Source organism: Numenius arquata, chromosome 2 (genome assembly GCF_964106895.1).
Source record: "Numenius arquata chromosome 2, bNumArq3.hap1.1, whole genome shotgun sequence".
NCBI classification, from domain to species: Eukaryota; Metazoa; Chordata; class Aves; order Charadriiformes; family Scolopacidae; genus Numenius; species Numenius arquata.
In genome coordinates, this window is record NC_133577.1 from 67,770,709 (window position 1) to 67,789,386 (window position 18,678).

The 18,678-nt window shown below is 37.7% G+C and overlaps 1 protein-coding gene across 1 annotated transcript in view; it reads right to left on the reverse strand.

The window, feature by feature from the left end:
* Positions 1 to 981: 981 nt before the first annotated feature.
* Positions 982 to 18,678, reverse strand: part of SYT10 (synaptotagmin 10) — a 35,850-nt gene continuing 18,153 nt past the window's right edge. Inside the window, exons 3-7 of the mRNA XM_074167941.1 lie at positions 15,269 to 15,833; positions 4,430 to 4,550; positions 3,898 to 4,069; positions 2,284 to 2,413; positions 982 to 1,179 (exon numbers count right to left, since the gene is read on the reverse strand). Coding sequence (XP_074024042.1) covers positions 1,108 to 1,179; positions 2,284 to 2,413; positions 3,898 to 4,069; positions 4,430 to 4,550; positions 15,269 to 15,833 — 1,060 coding nt within the window. The 3' untranslated portion in view covers positions 982 to 1,107. The remainder of the gene's footprint in view (positions 1,180 to 2,283; positions 2,414 to 3,897; positions 4,070 to 4,429; positions 4,551 to 15,268; positions 15,834 to 18,678) is intronic.

Here is an 18,678-nt window from a genome sequence, read left to right on the forward strand (position 1 = left end):
TTAAATCAAGAATCAGAAAAATATTGTGTGTAACAGCAGTTTTTTGTCAATTTTTTGAACAGCTAAAATACATTAAATCAATTCCTTTGCCTCAGTGCATTCTCTCATCTACAGTTTGACCTGTGTAAAGACCAAGTAAGGACTGCATGATGCCAGCAGCAAATGGGCTGCTTCGAAGGGGCTGGATGCACCTCATCAGGAGACACCTACATCTCTGCGGAGCTGCATCAACTTCCACACAACTCATTGCAGACACATTAGTTTTCCACAACGATACCCATACATGCACCGTTCAGTGACATGCAGAGACATCGGAGCTAGCTCTTCATCAGCCAGTGGGTAGCTGAAGCAAAGCAACCACTGAGTACAGCCACCTGCCTGGGCACACGTGCCTGGTGGTTTTGCTGGACAGGCTAACAGGTTCCTGGAGGGGCAGCCAACATGGTGATTGCTGGAAGATGTAACTGCATAGATCCAGTTGTGAGACCTGTTCCATAAAGGCTGAACTAAAACCCAGTGAAGCCAGTAGGGTCCTTCTCATTGGCTTCAGTGGGCTTTTGATCAGTCCTTCCTCCCTGCCCAAGGAATGAACAGATTTTCCAAGCAGTCAAAACATGACAACAGTTGTTGCTTTCATGCAACATTCCATTTTAAGTGTTATCTTAAGAAGTCATACAGAATTTAGTGCAATTCAGAAGAAATTTACTACATGAGCTATAGATGACTATTTACTCTCCCTCAAAAGAATCAGGCGTTACAAGCTGCAGTGGTTTTGAAGTGCTTAAGGGATTTTTTTTTCTGATTTCTTTGTCTATGCAAAGATATAGGTCATATGAAAACATTGCTTGGATATGACACTGGATATACGCCAGTGAGACAACAGGTAAATGAATTTGTATGAGGAAGGGTTATATTTGGCTCAAGTCAACTTCATTCATACGTTAAGAAATTATTATAAACCGTATTATAAGACTTAGAATAGGAAAAATGTATTTTAATAAAAAAATATGGATACAGTTCATCTGCAGAAGCCAAACCTTCTGTTTATGTAGATGTGAGCTACAATGGAGCTTTGGACACTGAACACGATGAATCCACTCTTGTTCACTAGGGTGTAAGAGGTGGTTTTGGTGATGAACAAGATCCCTGGCTATCAAAACTGGTTGCTCGGCCAGGTAACTGCAAGAAAAGTGTTAGTTTTACAAATGTCATCATATCTGGCTGTGCATCACACTCATTTCAGAGGACAAGAGACTCCCTCAAAACAGAACCCAAATCACATCTAGAACCTTTCTGGATCAAAGTCTCCAACAGAACTAATAATGGAAAGAAAATTCCTAAAGTGATCTCCTAAAAATGCCTCTGACTTGTTTCACATAAGTGGGTTTATTTCACCAATCAATCAGAGGTGATATCTCTGTCTCCAAGTTTACGTAATCCAGAGAGAGCCACAAACCTCTAAAAAGAGGTTTCTCTGCTGCATTGACTCAGCTTCCTTGCCCTCATACTCTTCTTCAGGTGTTTTACTGAAGCCTTGCTGTTGGGTTTTTCCCACCTGTCACTGGACATGTTGTGCAGCCATGTGCTACACAGTGGGGAAACCAAATGGCCTGTGAAGCCTCAGACAGCAACTCATTTTTCTGCAGAGATTACTTTTGGAAGGGATAAGCAGTGTCTCCTCTGTGTCCCCAAACAGGGCCTGCTGCTTCTTGATGCTTGAACATGAATCTTTCCGAATCCAAAGCTGAGAGCATTTTGCATACAGAAAGACAGTAAGATGTGGCCACAGCAGGTTGAAGAGGGAGTCCAAGCCCAGGGACTTTTAGGTATAATCACCCATATTTGAATAAGCTTCTAATAGGTGTCTGTTTGAGTAACTGAAGCTAGCTGCTGGTATGTTGCCTCAATTTAGCCTAATTAGCAGGCCAGTTCCAGATTAATGTTTTAGCAACATAACTATTCATGCTAAAGATTTTTGAATACGACATGATTGCTTTTGAAATACTTGCAAATGATCTCTTCTAAGTGGACGTAAAGTTCCTTATCATAATCTCTGGAAATTTTAAATGTCTTAATTTATTCTTACAATGCCATCAGTACATCATGGAAATTTTTGAAATGGTACATTTAAGTAATCAATAAAGCCATGCAATAAGATTTACATTGTGCTAAGGATCTCATGGCTTCTTCATAGATGCTGCACTGATTTTCATGATTCTCAGAAACATGTGAGAGAGACAAAAATATTCAATATACTGAGAAGAAATTTTCACTACTTCTTACCTCTACTAGTGGATGCCAGTGAGTTATTGGTTTACGTGGGTAAGCCAACATTTCATTCCAATGATCTCTTCCAAGTCCTTCAGCATCAATTCCTGTCCGACATACCCCGATGACCTCATTGTGCCCTACTCTGAGAATTGCAGAGGCAGAATTTTTAAAATAAAAATAGTTTTAATAACATCTGATGTATAATTCTGTTTACTGGTTTAGTGGAGCACAGAATGCGTGCCCAAAGTTTTCACATTATATATTACAGTTATTAGTTTTAGTGGTAGTATAGTAATATTAAGTTCTGTAATGGTAGCATCAAAAACCTCCAGCCACTACCAGAGTGCTTCTAGCAGCTATAAAAATAGCAATGAAGACTTAACCCTTGTCATTAAAAGGTTACAACCCAAAAGACACAAGGACAGAAAAAGACCTTAATACACCAAATGATCTAGAAGGAAAGCATGCTAAAATTTTGTGGGAGAGGAAGGTGAAGGAAAATGGTGGGGAATACATTTCCTGCTGTGAATCCATCAGACATCATTTCACACTGTATTTCCTAGTTTTAACTGTTGTGGTCATTGGAACTTCAGTCAAAAATGTGAAAGGCAAGAGGCATAGCCAGAACAGGCTATACCTTTAATACTTCATACTCCTGGCAGTGCCATAGACTTGTTGAGGGACTCCAGCAAGTAATTTTCTGTCCCTTGCCTGTATGTACCTTAGAATAATGTTACCTAACTTCCTCGTAGCAAATGCTTTGAAAGGAGCAGCTGAAAAGGACTGAAAGTGTACAAGTTGCTGTGCTCTTCTCCCTCTAACAGCACAGCAGTGCCCCTTTCACATCTGACTGAGAAAGTCTTCCTGACAGAAGTTGGAAGATGATCAGAAATCTGATGGCAAGGAAAAACAATCTGAAGGTTCACATTATTAAATTGGACTTTCACTGTTTATTTGCTCTGCAACCTCAAGAGCTCATTACTAACAGCACTTGAATGAAGAAGACTTGGCTTGGGCATGATTCTGTCAGTCACTGTCTAGTTTAAATGCAGTCCTTGAGCCACTCTAAGCAGGAGTCTCTTCCTGTCGGTTCTCCATGAGGACATAGATAATTGAGGCTCAGATGTGTTATCAGTGAGGGCAGAACCCAAAGGTTAGAAAGCTTCTTTATTGAGTCAACCGAGGAATTAATTATGACTTAATTCAATGAAGTAATTAGCATCTAATTCTTTTTTAGTCATCCACATTTTCTTTGACTTCAAGTATCTGTCACGTAAATAGAAATTAGAGGTGTGAGGGCCTTTTTTAAACTGTGAGACATACCTGATTTACAAAAATTTACATAGTCCAGCCACCAGATGGGGACAGAAATGTATGCCAAGGCTAGTGGCCCATGAGAAGACTGAGCCACATTTCTTCCTCATCACAGTTATTTATGATGCAGATAAAATGGACTGAGCTCTAAAAGGTGTGGAAGCTTTAAACATCTTCTGGAAAAGACCCAAAGGCTTTATCTTTTGTGACACTGAACCTACTTGAAAGTTCAAGGAGGTAGAAAGCAGTTGCTTGCAATGATCAGATAACTTCTCATTGAAGATTAATGGTCAGAAAGCAAACTGTGCTTACCGATCGTAATCCATCACTGCAATGGAGAGGCTGACCTGGTCCACATTCTCTGGAGGGATATCAAAGATGATGGCCTCATTATAAACGGGATTGAGCGTGTTCTTCTTAGTGGTAGTTTTCCGCTTTTTCAGTCTTCGACCCTCACACATCAGTGACACTTTGACATATGGATCTGAGTAACAGATAATCAGTTGTGTGCATTTGGACTCAAAGTCATGCAAATGTGTAGCATAAAAGCAATATTTTTTTGTTGCAATGTCATATTGATAAGACAAAAAAATTACAAGGATTTTAGGGATGCTGGCAAATATGCTGCTTTCAATATGCTGTCAATGCAAAGGAAAGGTACAGGCATTCTGAACAGACATACCGACTGCCAGACCAAAGATAGCTAGTAGATCTGAACAGGGCTTATACTCATTCTCTTGCCACTTCCATTTCACAACCATGTTAAACACACAAAAACCAAGGAGTTCCTATTTGTCCCTTTCCTGAACAGACTCTGCCTTTTTATTTAAAAAAGTAGATTCACCTGATGCGCCGGTTATATCCATTGCTTTGAGATTCCTACATTTGATGACTGTTAATGTCATTCTCCCAGCAGTAGGCAAATAGCAAAGGGAAAACATGATCTCACCCAAATCTATGCTTTCCTGAAAAAGAAAAGCGATGATTAGAAATCTGACCATATAGCCAACAGTTCAGTTCAGATCATGCAAAAATTTAGAATTTCTTTTTGATTAAAAATTGGATTAAATTGATTATAAAAAAGCCCAAAGAAAATTGCATATTAAGAACAATTCAGGACTTTTAAATATGAGTTTGTAAGGAGCATGTAAGGAGCATGTAACTTCTGTAAGGCAGCCACTCTCAAGCATGCTCATACGATCTCGTAGGACTTTTCTTTGAGTGCTACTAAAAAGCTTATTTTTAATATCTTATCTTCAGTGTTTTCTCTGTCAAACCTAGAGCTACCCCGAGAGTACAAATTTGTTTGAGAACTGCTTGATTTATGGCACAGCTGTTCGAATATCAGAAGGGAAGCATGATATATTTTTAAATGATACACACTAAATTAATGATTGCTGTGTAGATGGCAAATATATTGCTTATAGTTATGAGACAGACTTGGGCTTCTTGTTCACATTTTTCAGCTGCTTGTATGAACAGTTTTATTGACTTCCTCCAGGTTAATGCTCTGTCTAAATTGAAATAGGTACTTCAGATCTTTCTTGAGCAAAGATGGACTTAATCACATGCTTCAGGGTTTTTTTTTAGTTTTTTTTTTTCCCTCTGCATTGCAGACTTTAAAATTGAAGAATGCAGTTTTAGAATAGCTTTAAATTATCTGTTGCACTGTTAATTATTGACTTTGTGAAGGTGGATAAATTTACATGTTCAGTCAATAGCTTGATAAGCATGTGAATATGCACTGTGGGCAAATTTCATCTTTTCTAGAATTTCAGATTTCTCAGAATTTCAAAATTATTTAGCTCATTCAGTCCACATAGGATAAATACAGCTATTTGACATCTCCGTAGTCTGACCCCTTACTTTGCCATACAGCATGCAGAATTTTGTACCACAAACTACATTAACAAACTCATTTTTCTATTTCACAAAATATAAATAAAACTTGAACAAATTAAGTGTAATTCTTTTCACTCATTTGTTACAGTGGTGAATGCTCTCGGTTATATTTTACAGTTTTTGTCATACCTGAAATCTGTTTTAAGCACAGCTTCTGTTACTAAGCACTACTTTCTGAATTCAGAGGCTGATTTTTGTTCCTCTTATCCATATGTCAAAGAGATCTCACTCTTTGCTTTGGAAAGGAAATACAATTCCCCCACATCAGTACTTCAAAGTTTGAGGTCTATTTTGAGAGAGGTGATGAAGATGGGTCAGGTAATTAAGCACAAGGGGCAGCTGATAAAAAGGACTAATTCTTCCTTCTTCAGAGAGATGACTTGTGTAGGTGAATAGAGAAAAAATCATTTTTGCAAGACGGTAGTATGAACTTGAGTATTGTATTATTTCTTGTTGAAGAGAAATTGAATAGACACTCAAAGGTTTGGGTGAGCTCAAATGATAAACAAGAATACAGATAGGACTATTACCATGACTTAAATACTTTAAAAGAAACATTTCTTAAAATATTTGAAAACTCCATATGGTGATTACTCTACTGCATGTTTTTGAAGAGCAGAGAAAAGCATCGGTGCTTAAGAAAATGGCAACCATTTGAGGCTTACACTCAGTTCTTTTTCTTTCCTTTCTGAAATCTGTGTACTGAAGTTATATCAAAAAAGAGCTTGGAAAATGCCCTGCAATCAAACTCAGTGTTTTTGACCATGCAATGAATAAGCAAGATGCCTTAATGCAAAAAGAAATGCTTGGACAATAAATGAGGGGAATCTTTTTGTTCCACACAGCAGACTGTCCAAAGGGCAGATGTACTGAAGTTACCGGAGCTCTGTACCAGGTGTACTGACTACTCAGTTTGAAATGGTAAGGGATGGTTTTAGGATTCGGAAAAGAATCTCTACCACTCCACTGTTTATGCAGGCATTTTCTGAAACCTATGACCTATGCCTGGGAAAAATGGTGCTGCCCTGAAATGTCTTATTTTCTTGTTGTAGAACAACACTCATGTTGCTCTATGCACTATTTCAATAGATAAATTCTGCAATAGACTAGCATAGATATTGTTTCAAATAAACACTGTTGTCTGTATCAAATGCATTTATGAGTCACTTATTGTAAGATCAAAGGGCTAGAAATAAAATTAGTAGTTACCCTGCAGTATTCTGTAGACACTATTTAATTCTCCTCCCAGTGGACAGAACTGGCTGGTACAGATTGCCACCACAGACTAGAAGATCCCATGATCCTTCTCATGGCAATCTTTGTCTACCACATTGATTATCACGAGTACCATATCAAATGACCTGGATCCTTAAGTATTATTGATTTTAATTGAGATTTAAAAATAAGCTTTATGTTACTTCAGAATCCCAGTGCTCTAGAAAATTCATATTTTTCTCACTTCATAATACACTAGATAGCTAAGACCATACAAGTCATCTGACAAGAACCCTTCAGCACAGCAAATCTGAGGAAGCCAAGGAACAAACTACCCTCAACAGTCACATCTGCGTTACAGTCCACCTCAAACAAAATGCAACTCAGAAGACACAAGCCTGGACCCAGTGGTTTCCTTTCATGCAAATTTTAGCTATGCTTCAGATTGTCTTACATGTATCATATAATTGCACGTTACTTAAGTAACTCCCATGAAATTTTATCTCTTTCCAAGGCCTATTTTGAGTTTTTCTATTTCTTTTTAAATTAAACTTAGATTTCAATTAACAGCTAGCTTTAGAGATGTTCATAATGATTCCCCCTCATCAACTTCCAATGTTGGGTACAGAAAAACCAGCATCAAGCACAGCTGTACTAATGCAAAAGGAAGCATTTGTTGGTACTGCATATCTCTTCTTTATTTATTTCCCTTTTGTGCACACAAGCCATCATACAGAACTAAGGAACTGGAATAGTGGTAAGTGCTATACTAGCTTCTGTTATTTTTATGGCTCCCAGTTTACCTCACTATCCAATCCATTTTCTGGTACAGCAATGCTAGAACAAAATAAAACAAACACTGATCTGAAATGCATATGTCAGCTATTCAGATGAACTTGGGGATTTTTAGCTCAGAATGCAGCTCCTTCAAATAGCATAATTCTCATCCTACACAAGCAACCACACCTGAATGGTCGTGTTAATAATTTTTTTTCCATTAGGTCACCAAGGATATGTCCGCATTCCCTGATTTATGGGCTCTTAGAAAATCAGCCCAGGGGTTGGCAAAGTCAGATGAAAAAAGGTCCCTATTCTATTTTTGTTATCAAACCAAATGGACACCAGTGCTCTCATTTTCACATGTATGCCTGTAGAAGTAGCAGCATTTCTACAGAGGCTATTCTCCCTACTCAAAGGAGAGTAGCAATAAAAGGAGAGGGATGTGAGTTTGAAGTCCTTGTAGGGGAGCATCAGTTAGCCTGATTGAGTTTTTAGAACCCCTGTTGCTGGAGAAAGTTTTGCTGTCTCTTACTGCAGTAAATTTTTCGAGTTGTTTCCATTAAATTCAATAGAAGAGACAACTTTTAGCTAAGTACCTCCACAAATTCAGTGAGGAAGTTAGATAGAGATCCTTCTGTCTTCAGGGTAGCTTCTTCTCACATATCACCACCCATAATTCTGAACTGAACAGTACAAGTTATTAACTGACTATACTGAGTGTAAGAATTTCCACAGTCTCCCTTCTATACTCCAAGATCTTAACTGGTTTCCTATGCTATGAGGAGTGAAAAGCTTATAGGCAGCTGATATATGAAATAAGGTGTCATTCTTGTGTCATTTTTTGATCACAAATGAACTCCAGGCCATTTTTTTTACTGATGTTTGTTTCTTCTTCTTTTCCCCTATGTTTTAAAGTCTTGCAGTTCAAACAAAGTCTTAAAAGAGCAACTCGCTATGGATTCTTACAATGAACTATATAAATGTTACTGGAACAAAAAAATTTATACACTTCCTTTGTTACTAGTGTGTAATTAATTTTCATGGTTAAAATAACAGGTATTTGTGTAATTAATACTCCATTAGAAGGGAAATTACCTCAAAAACTTCCTTTTTGTTACTTTCATTATCATTCAGATTATCATAATCCAGAATAAGTAATCATTTTAATTCTTAAACTCAATTTTAATATCCAGACCTACTTTCCTATTAATTGTAATTTAAATTTTGTTTTAAAGATTGTTTGTGAGAGTAGCATAGCAAAAATACTAAGGATGGCATGAATTTATATTGTACTTGATTCCTAAACAAAAGATTTGCAAATTTTTTTTCCCTTCATTTTCCTGCTATATTTTGATTAAGCATCTGTACTAATGAATAATAATTTTCTAGATATAAAAGAAGTTATTCAGGCATTTACATTCCTAGATTTTTAGCTGCTTCCTTTAGTCAAACTGACAATTGCTTTTCTGTGTAGTGTGGAAATTTAAAGGAAAATGCATTGGCAGAACTAGACTTGAATACTGCAGAAAGATAATTCCCCCAAAGGACAGATTTCTCTCTCTCTCTTTTTCTTGTTCTGTTTTGAAACATATTACATATATTGCTGCTTCCAATAAAAACTACTAACATCAAGCTTTAAGAATCAGGGATAAAATAAAACATAACTATAAATGTTGGGGGTTGGATGGAAAAAAAAAGAGGGAAATATGCCCCCTCAGACAGTTAGCTAAGAATATATTAAGACATCTCTGGTTTTGAGGTACAGATCAAGAGTTAAAAGAATGATAGGAAAGACCAGTACAGAAAACTATCAGTCTATTTTCTCACCTACGCATGTAGACTTTGATGGTATTTATGCTATCACAGATGCTGTCAAAAGTTGCTGGAAGCTCAAACTGGAGAGCTAATTCTACCACCTCTCAAGGGGATTTTACTTTGGAAACCTTGTCCCCATAGCTAATATTTATTTTCCTTTCCTGTTACTCTTTGCATAACAAATCGAACACTTTTTCTCCCTCCCAGCACCACTTATTGATTGAGCTGTTGTCCTGGGAAATGAATCAATGAAGTTTGTGTTTGTTCTTGCCTCTGTGGAAGACAGTATGGAAGCAGTGGGGCCTCTTGCTCCATAATGACTGCATCTTCTGCTTGGGGGGGCCTACTGCTTGTTTTCGCCTGACATCCTCATTGCTCTGGGTAAGCACAGCTGCTGATTGCAGTCCTGATGGCCTGGAGAGGACTCCCTGAGATAGCACACTGGCTCCAGCAGGCTACATGCCTGGGGAAGCTTCCTGGGTCCTTCTTCTGTCACTCCCTCTGTGCATAACCATCCGTCTTATGGAGCATGGGGGTTGTTTCATCTTGCCAGGCAGCAAGGAAGCCCATTCCTGCTTCAGAACAGCTGAGAACAGAGGTACTTCTGTGAACTAACTGTGGCATCTACTGGCACATGAATGAACCAAAATGTATGTGGCTTCCCATATAAAGATGCTCTTCCGAAGCAGCAATGCATTGACTGCAAAGAGACTATTTGCAGTGAAAAACTCAGAAAGCACTTAGGGCACAGCAGGTCAGTCAAGCTGTGTACCTTAGCATAGCTACCACGGTACCACCTGGACACAAAGATATTAATTTCCCTTGAGTAAACCATATTCTTCGTTCATCTAATATTTCTTACTTTTAAGGTAGACTGAAACTAGCAGTTTGCCTCTAGCAAAGCAGAATATTCAAATCATTTGCTGTTTCAAATGAAAAGAAGCATTCAATAATAATAGAAATCTTCCCTGCTTTCAGTAACTGGACAGAAACCCACCCTTTCTCCATTGTCTTTTCTAATTATTACCCAGACCTAAAGCAGTCCCAAACCTAAATGGAAAATCTCAACACATTTCCTGTAAAGACTGACCCAGGGTATTGGTATTCTCTCATCTACTCAGGAGCAGGTGATTACCTGAATCCTCTATATCACTGGCCCTGAGCAGAAATGACAAGTGCCAGCTGTTCTTGGCTTTAAAGGGGCTGTTCCCATTATAGAGAAAATAAATGTTTCTATACTGACAAGCTTTTACTCTTTCACATCTGTCTAACATTGTGTTAAAGCTTTTATGTACATTTCCAGAAACACTAATAGTCTAAGTCCATTCTGAGGAGGATGACTTACTGCAGGGCACAGTCCACACTGCTGGTGATAAAACATTTCCTGATAGTGCTGCTCTGAACACCAAGAAATAGGACAATCCTTATAGTGTAGCCTCAAAGACTACCATAAGATGTACCTTTGTCAGCTCTATACCACTATTGCCTTACTCAGAGTAAAGTCTAGTGTGCTGTCTTTTGTCCACTTACGAAATAGTGAACTATGGAGATAACTAAGCACAGATAATGCCTGCAATTACTCTGGGTGAACTGCAAAGGCGGCCTTTATTCTTGTTTGATCAGGAAGTCAGAAGAATGTCTTTCCGTAACAGAGGCCAACTGCTAGCAGGATTACCCATGTGACATCCTACTCTAGCAAGTGTTTGAGATAAATGAACTGAGACAAATGTTACTGTCCCACTTATTAAAAAAAGATATTTAAGCACTTCTGTCTTTTCCAGCAATGCTATTCACTTATATTCCAAGTGCTCTAGAAACACCAATCACACATCGTGGGCATCACATGAAGTCTGTGTCCTTATAGAACCTTCTTTTATATCCCACTTCACAAATCAGAAAACTCCAGCACTGAAATGCCTGGTGCTGGAAAACTAAATAATAATCAAGTTCCATCTGTCTACGTGAGATAATTCAAGAGGCTACAAAGATGTGACAGCTCCATGACTAACATCCCCAAGAGACTACCACTGTGCTGGAAATGGCTTTAATCTAAATCCTGAGCCCTATTTTTTTTTTTTTTTTCCCCCAATTACATAGTTTCCTATAATTGGTTACACTAATAGAGTTCACAGAGTACCATTGGAAAAAAAATGTTTCTGACAATCACTTGCCAATTTTTTTAGGCAATGATGTTAGAGGCAGAGATTTACAAAGCAACCAATCATTTTAAAAAGTATGATAGGAAGTTAATAAACTTTTACTTCCAGAAAGCGTTAGATCACAAGAGGTGTTTTTTTTTGCCTAAACAATTTTACAACACTGAATATTTGCACTTAAGTGCTTGTTAGCAATTCCAATAAATGAGTTTTCCTTTTTGAAAGTATATGGTATATTTTGACAGTAACAAAACCTCAGAAATGTATGCAGAACTCACAAATGCCTTTCCAAAACAGAAGCTAGATATGTTGACTAAACAATCGATTTGATATTATTTGTTTGCCTCTGATACTATGGATTAATTTCCTAAAGCGTATTAAGAATTACAGTATTCCAATATACTGAACAACCTTCACAGGTGGTCCAAAGCTGCCTCTTGAGGTTTTCTTTTTTTTTAATTAATCAAACGAACAGAAGTAAATGATGGAATATTTATTGAGAATTCAATCACCCATGAATAAGCAAAATTTGGGGATATTAATAACATCAGATATCTAGGATACTTCTTTTCCACAACCGATTTTACACCAAATTTACTTCAATAATTTAACATTAAGAAATGAAAATGTTTTAGCACTTACAACAGGTACATGCTACATACTATACAATAGCTGTAGGTTTTCTACATAACATATAACAGATAAACAATGATATGAATGAAAAAATAAAGGAACAAAATACAAACTACAAAAGATGTATAAATATCAACAGTTGAAAACCATAAGAATAAAAATGAGCATGTGAGGGGCCAATCCTGCACTTCTATAAAATAGTTTCAAAGTACTATTACAAGGAAAAAAAAGTATTCCAAACGTAGATTCCCACAGAGTCAATTTTTTTATGGCCAAAAGGACCCAGAGCAACCATCTAGTCTGATTTTCCCCAGACTCTGCATTTCTGGTACCAAATAAAAACTCTTTATGGATGTGCAAGCAAAACTTTTCAAAATTAAGTTAACTACTGACAGAGAGTCTTCGCACAGCAGAGAATCTCCCAATCTCCTGTGGTAACTTCCTTCACTGGTAAAATGTCGCAGTTCATTTCCTTGGTAAATCTATCTAGTTGGTGTTCAAGACTGCAGAGCCTTGTGTCATAAAAAAGGTTCTTTCTGAGCAGGTAATAGGAATTGTTTATACCCTCATTCTACCTTCTGAATAGAAAATTCTTGGCTATAGAAGAGATGTAAAAGACTTAAAGCTGTGGAGAGGCTACTTCTGCTGTGTTTTTACCGTTTTGGACCAATCTTTTGTTCTTTCACTTCTACCATTTTCTACCATCTATCATTTAGCAACAACATGAGCAAACCACTGGGTGTAGGAAGCATGTCTGAACAAAAGGCTGAAAAACTTCACAGAACATACAACAAAACAGAGCAGAGGTGAAGAAGAAAAAGGCATGAGAGAAATACATTTGCAGAATGGCATCGTTTCCTATGCTCTACTGTGTAAGTAAGGACCTTCCCACTGAGACAACTAGTTTGTTTCTTAAACATTCTTTATGAACACCAAAGCATGCTTGCCTGGAGTAAAATTATTTTGCACTAATTGTAGAACTAGCTAGATCTTTTTTTTTTTTTTAAAGCTTAATCCAAGTCCAATTGAGTCTGACAAGCATTAGTTAGTTATTTAATTCTAGTTAGTGACTTTGGTAAACTTTAGATCTTGTACTTAAAGCTGTATTTCTCCATTGATCAACATCTTATACACTGCTTATTTCTGTGTAGGATTGGCTCCCTTATCTTACAGTTTCTGAAATGGCAGAACTAGAAACCTTTATTACTAACCAGTTTTAATCTATGTGAAACAGCTGAAGTAAAACACAAGGCAGCACACTGCACACATAGTAACGGGATATCTTATAGGAGGGTTTCATTTTGCCAGGAAAAATCAATTCAGTCAGTTTCTTACACGATTTTCTGAGGACAGTGTAAGGGTTGTGAAAGCTGATGCAGTCACCCAATGCTAGAAGATATCTCAGTTTTATGTGTTTATTGTTAATGGTTTAAGTGGAGACAACTTATGTAGACACATGGAATACTGTAAAGTATACTGGCTGAAAGGCTGAAATCCAAAACCTTCATGCTTTTTCTTAAACTTCATACATAGTAAAACACCAGCAGGGTGAATTAAGCACTATAACTGCATGTACTAACCCTTAGTGAGGAAGAAACTTGAATTAGAATTCAGCGCCAAGATTAGCAACCATTTTCATCCAGATGTATATCAGTATCTCTCCCAAATGCATGATTTGATATGGCATTTCAATCTGCTCAAAACCAGTGATGAACAGTCCAGGGATTCTAATTTGCTGAAACCATTCTAGTTATCAGCTAAAAATCTCACACACAAGCCTGTTGCAAAGGACCAGTGAACATTTAAATAATTACTAAATTATTAAAAATAATATCAAAGCTAGAAGAAACTTTAAAAAATTGTTACTGGGTGATTATTCCAAGACCTTAAACAAAGATTTAATTTTAAGCTTGAGAATACAGTTCTTAAATTTACCTGAAATCTGAGCTTGATCAAACTAAGCATATACAGATGCGGTTTTCTGGAGGTGTGCCGGAGGCTGTTCAGATCAGTTTGGTAGACCCAGCAGTTAAAATAAATAGCTGTTTTTGTGACTTCACATTCAAAAACTGTCTTCGCTATGCTCCACTCCCTAATATTTCTCTTTCCTTAGGAAACATGTTGCTTATGCTTAAACCAGTGAGAAAATGCCAGTCCTCTTTGTGCTCCTAGTCATACAGCCTTAGACTGCCGTGTCTATCAAGTATGAACAGCACAAAAACATTTAGGAAAAGAGGTATGGGAAGTCTTTGGCTCTATTGAAAACATGGTATGAAGCTTCTGTCACTGAAGCAGTGTCTAGTACTGCCCTGTCCTTTGTTCATCCCCGCTGTGGAAGTCCAGCCCATACTCAAACCCAGGGATGACTCAGACTGTTTGGGCTATCTCCACAGAACAAGATGGGAGAAATTCTTTATAAATAGCATAGTATTTAAAAAAAAAAAACAAACAAAAACCAAACAAAAAACTCCATACCCCACCACTTAATTTCCCCACCATCACCTTCCAAATTCCAGCCAGGGAAGATGAGTTTGGATTTGAAGGTTAATAAGACAATGTTTGGAAACTGGTGTTTTTCCTGCTGGTAGCCTGTCATCCATGCACAGGCCTCCTTTAATTGCTTGCAAAAATGAACAAAGAACTTCCATTTCCTAACTCTACTTGCTTGTGTCTCTTGAGTTTTGCTAGTAATCAGCAGCAACAAAGATACATCTACTGGGCACCCTAAGCACAGGGCAGCCAGCAAAGAACTTTTTAGACTTCAAGCATTTTTAGCCTCTCTTCCTTCACAAGATATCCAAACTACGAAAAAATCTGCTAACAAGAGCAGGACAGGCCCTCTTCCTTAATAAATGGTAATTTTGAAAGACAGGGTATTTTGCTAACAATTAACAAATGTTAATTTCTTGTTAAGCAGTGATTTTCGTGATGTACTATTTAATCGGTAAACCTAATTTATATTTGCACAGTGAGCCATAAGGGTGACAGTATGTTCCCAGATTTTTTAGTAATTAAATCTTATAGCTTTCTAAGCATCATATTCTGTATACTTAAAGGAAAATATTGACAGCTTTTTTTTTTTTTTTTTTTCCCAGACTCTGCTGATAAACCAGATGCTCTACCACAAACTACAAAAGAGAAATGAAAATACCACATTAATGCTTTTGGAACACATTACTTACTGTGGTGGCACAGTGGATGTCTTTCCATACATTGGCTTCCCTGGAGAGATCTGAGACTTCAAAAAGGTTATCAAGAATAACTTCCCCAATCATGTCATGTCTAGAAAATCTGTCAAAATCATAAACACTGAAATGCAACTTCCTGTTGCTGAGTTGATCATAGGCTACAGGAAACTGAAAGGTTTCATCAAAGACAGGATTTAATGTCTTTCTGTGAACTCGTGTCTGAAACTTCTTTTTCCTATCTGGAAGCAGATAAATCTTAACGTAGGGGTCAGATGTTCCTGTGAAGTCTTTAGCAGGCAGATCTAAGGCTTTGACTATTGTGACAGCCAGAAGTTCATTCTCATAATCATACCGGAGAGTAAAGTTAAGTTTTCCACATGTTTTCACATCTTCTTGTTGCCCATCAGAATCCACAGACTTCTGTTTGTAGAGTTCAGGTTTTATTCTCCCAATGCTGGTTGTTGTCTCTCCCCTTTGCAAAATCGGATCTGTCCCCATGTTAAAATCAACACTGGACACTTGCATCTGCCTTGGCAAGTGCCTCCTGAAAGAATTGTGCCTGCACACATACACATACACACACACAAAACGAGCCATGGTTATCTCCAGGAAAAGACTTGTCGATTACTAAGTAGAAAATACAAGAAGACCAAATTAGTAAGGTTTAGTCTCTTTAAAATATATTTAAAATAATCACCCCCAATGTTTTGCGAGTGTTAAAACATCCTTGAGAGGAAACGATCATTCAGAATGAACTACTTGGCCTAAGAAACACCCAGTGTCCTGCAATACATATATTCATAACCTTGTTTTCAGGCTATGCAGCTGAAACTGAACTCGGGTTCTTTCACAAAGCAAGTTGACAGTTCCAACATTGCTTGATCCCACTTTGCTAGGGCCTGAGTAAAGTATAGTCAGGTAGAAAAACAATCCCTTGCAGAATTGTCATCAGTACTTCCTCATTTTTGGAGGCATTCCTTGGTGGGTTTCCAATTAAATATTTACCAAGCTTCACACTGATCACTGTGAAAGGCACCTGAAAAGGCCACGCAGAGCTATGTCTGGAGGTTTTCAGCGTAGTGCTTTGCCATCCTACAACATTTTACATACACCTGCTTGGCATTTTCTAGACTGAGGTACAGGCTGCCCAGTCACAATGGGAACATTTTTTTCTGGTTACAACACACTTCAAAGTTTTAGTCAACTTTTTCTGTTACAGGTTTTTTTCCTTCTGTTCTCACACTGCTGTGTGGTGTATTAGAAAGCGGATTCCTGTACTCCTAGCAAGAAACAATATGCTTAAATCCTTGTAATTCTGAATACAGTGTTGCTTAAGCATATGTATTTATGGGCTTATCTTGACTCATGAACATCAACAGAAATTTGTGCTTTTCCTACTAAGAGTGAAATCAAACCCTTGGTATGCCATACAGCCTTACAGTAGTACAAAAACACGGGTCAAAAAGCTTCATAGAATTAAGCATCAGCAGATGATCCCACTGTCCAGTTTATTTTTTGGACATTTTCCCATTTCCTTGGTACTTCACTACGCCAACAATTTGTACTGGAAAAGCTCACTACCTCCTTCTGTGAGCATACTTAGTTGCCATTAAAAACCAATTTAATTGTCAGAATTTCCTCTGCTTTTTGCAATCAATTGCTTATTAATGCCAAATGCAGCCTTGCCTTATTGCTTGGTTTCCCTGTGGTGTTGTGTTCTGAAAACAAGAGGTGTCACAGCTGTGTGTTTCTTTCTTTAAATCAGAAATGCAAATTGTCCATTTGAAAGCAACCAGGACTCATTTAATAGATATTATTTGTATTTTTGCTGTAAGTGAAGTGGTTGCAGAAGGCATGAAGCACAAAACTACTGCAGCTCAGCTGAGCAGAGATACAAGAGGGTAATCTGCGGCCATTAAATAATAGACAAGAACGTTTCCCTTTTCAGCTGTTTCAGTACTGGTAAGTGCACGGAGCAGTCCCATCGTAACACAAGAATAGGAGAGGGAGAACTTCATAGTCTAGATTTGAAGTAGCTCCAAAAAATCCAGGTGTTTTGATCTCAAATTTAGATGAACAATACACCCCTCTCATAACACATTCTACCTTTCTTTTTTTTTATGAACAAGTTGAAAGATTTTCTTTTCTCTTAAATGTTAAAACTCACCCAATTCATAGCATACGATGTCTACACTGGAATGGAGTAAGGGGTCAAAAGGCCCCAACTAGTCAGAAAAGTACAATATTGTCCTCAGGGAGTTTGAGGGCTGTCCTTGTTCCTTTGTCCTCAGAGAAGTCCAGCCTCATAGGTGTGCTAAACACAGGGAAGGAACTGAACTCCATCCAAAGGGTAGTGGCAATAAATGATTGGGCATGCAGTAATTTAGGCACTGGCTCTCTAGTATCTTTGACTCATAATGAAGTCCAGGAAGACCTGTGTTACTGCTACTTCTATCTGTGCTAATAAAACCTGTGCAGGTAGGCCTTCCTGAGTGCTCCTCACACCTGCAGCTGTAGTACTGAGATGCCCTGATAATCATGTTCAAACCCTGCCATAGACAAGCAGTAGAGAAAACCACCTATGCGGAGGAAACAGTGAAGCTGACTGTATGGCATTTCCAGTTTGAGTGGCTATGTGACAAATTCTCTTTTCCTCAACTCCTCTTGCATTTATGAAGATCTGAGTTAATACTTGTAAAAGTAACATATAAACCCCACATCTATGACTTCTAAGGTACCAACCTTCTTTCAAATTTTTGAACTTCAGGCATGTAAGCTCCTCTAGTAAACGTAGTCATTGTTGTGAGATGTCACTAAGTAAAACAGTGCAGCTGTATGGCTGTTCCCCATGGGAAACAGCAGCACTTTTGCTCTAGTAAGCCAAGTTCTAATTACATAGTGCCTAGAATCTGTTCTGAGTCACAGCATTTCACCAAGATAGCTAATTGGTTTGTTAATTATTAAGATGCTTCATTGTTGTCATGGCAACATATTTATCTTCCTTTGTTCTGTAATAACAAAGGAATTAATGACTGTGATAATGAAGTACAAGGATGTCAGGCAACCAGGTTGTGAAAATGTTGCGAAGTTACTAACGTGTGCAAATCCAGGTAATTCAACCCCTTTACGTAGCACTCCTATAATAGACATGCCTTCCATAACTCAGAAAAAATACATTTTGAGTGACAGTAAATCTGTATTTAAATATCTAATATAAAATTGTGCTTGCATAGGAATAATGATAATATGAAGCTGATTTTTAACTCAGTAAGATTGCCACATATAAGACAAAAAAGGGGGACAGGATGCTGATTTATGATATGACAAGATTTATGAGGGATGGCTCTGAACTAGCTTTCCCAGGTGACATTACACCAAACTTTTGGATCAAATCCAGGAATGGA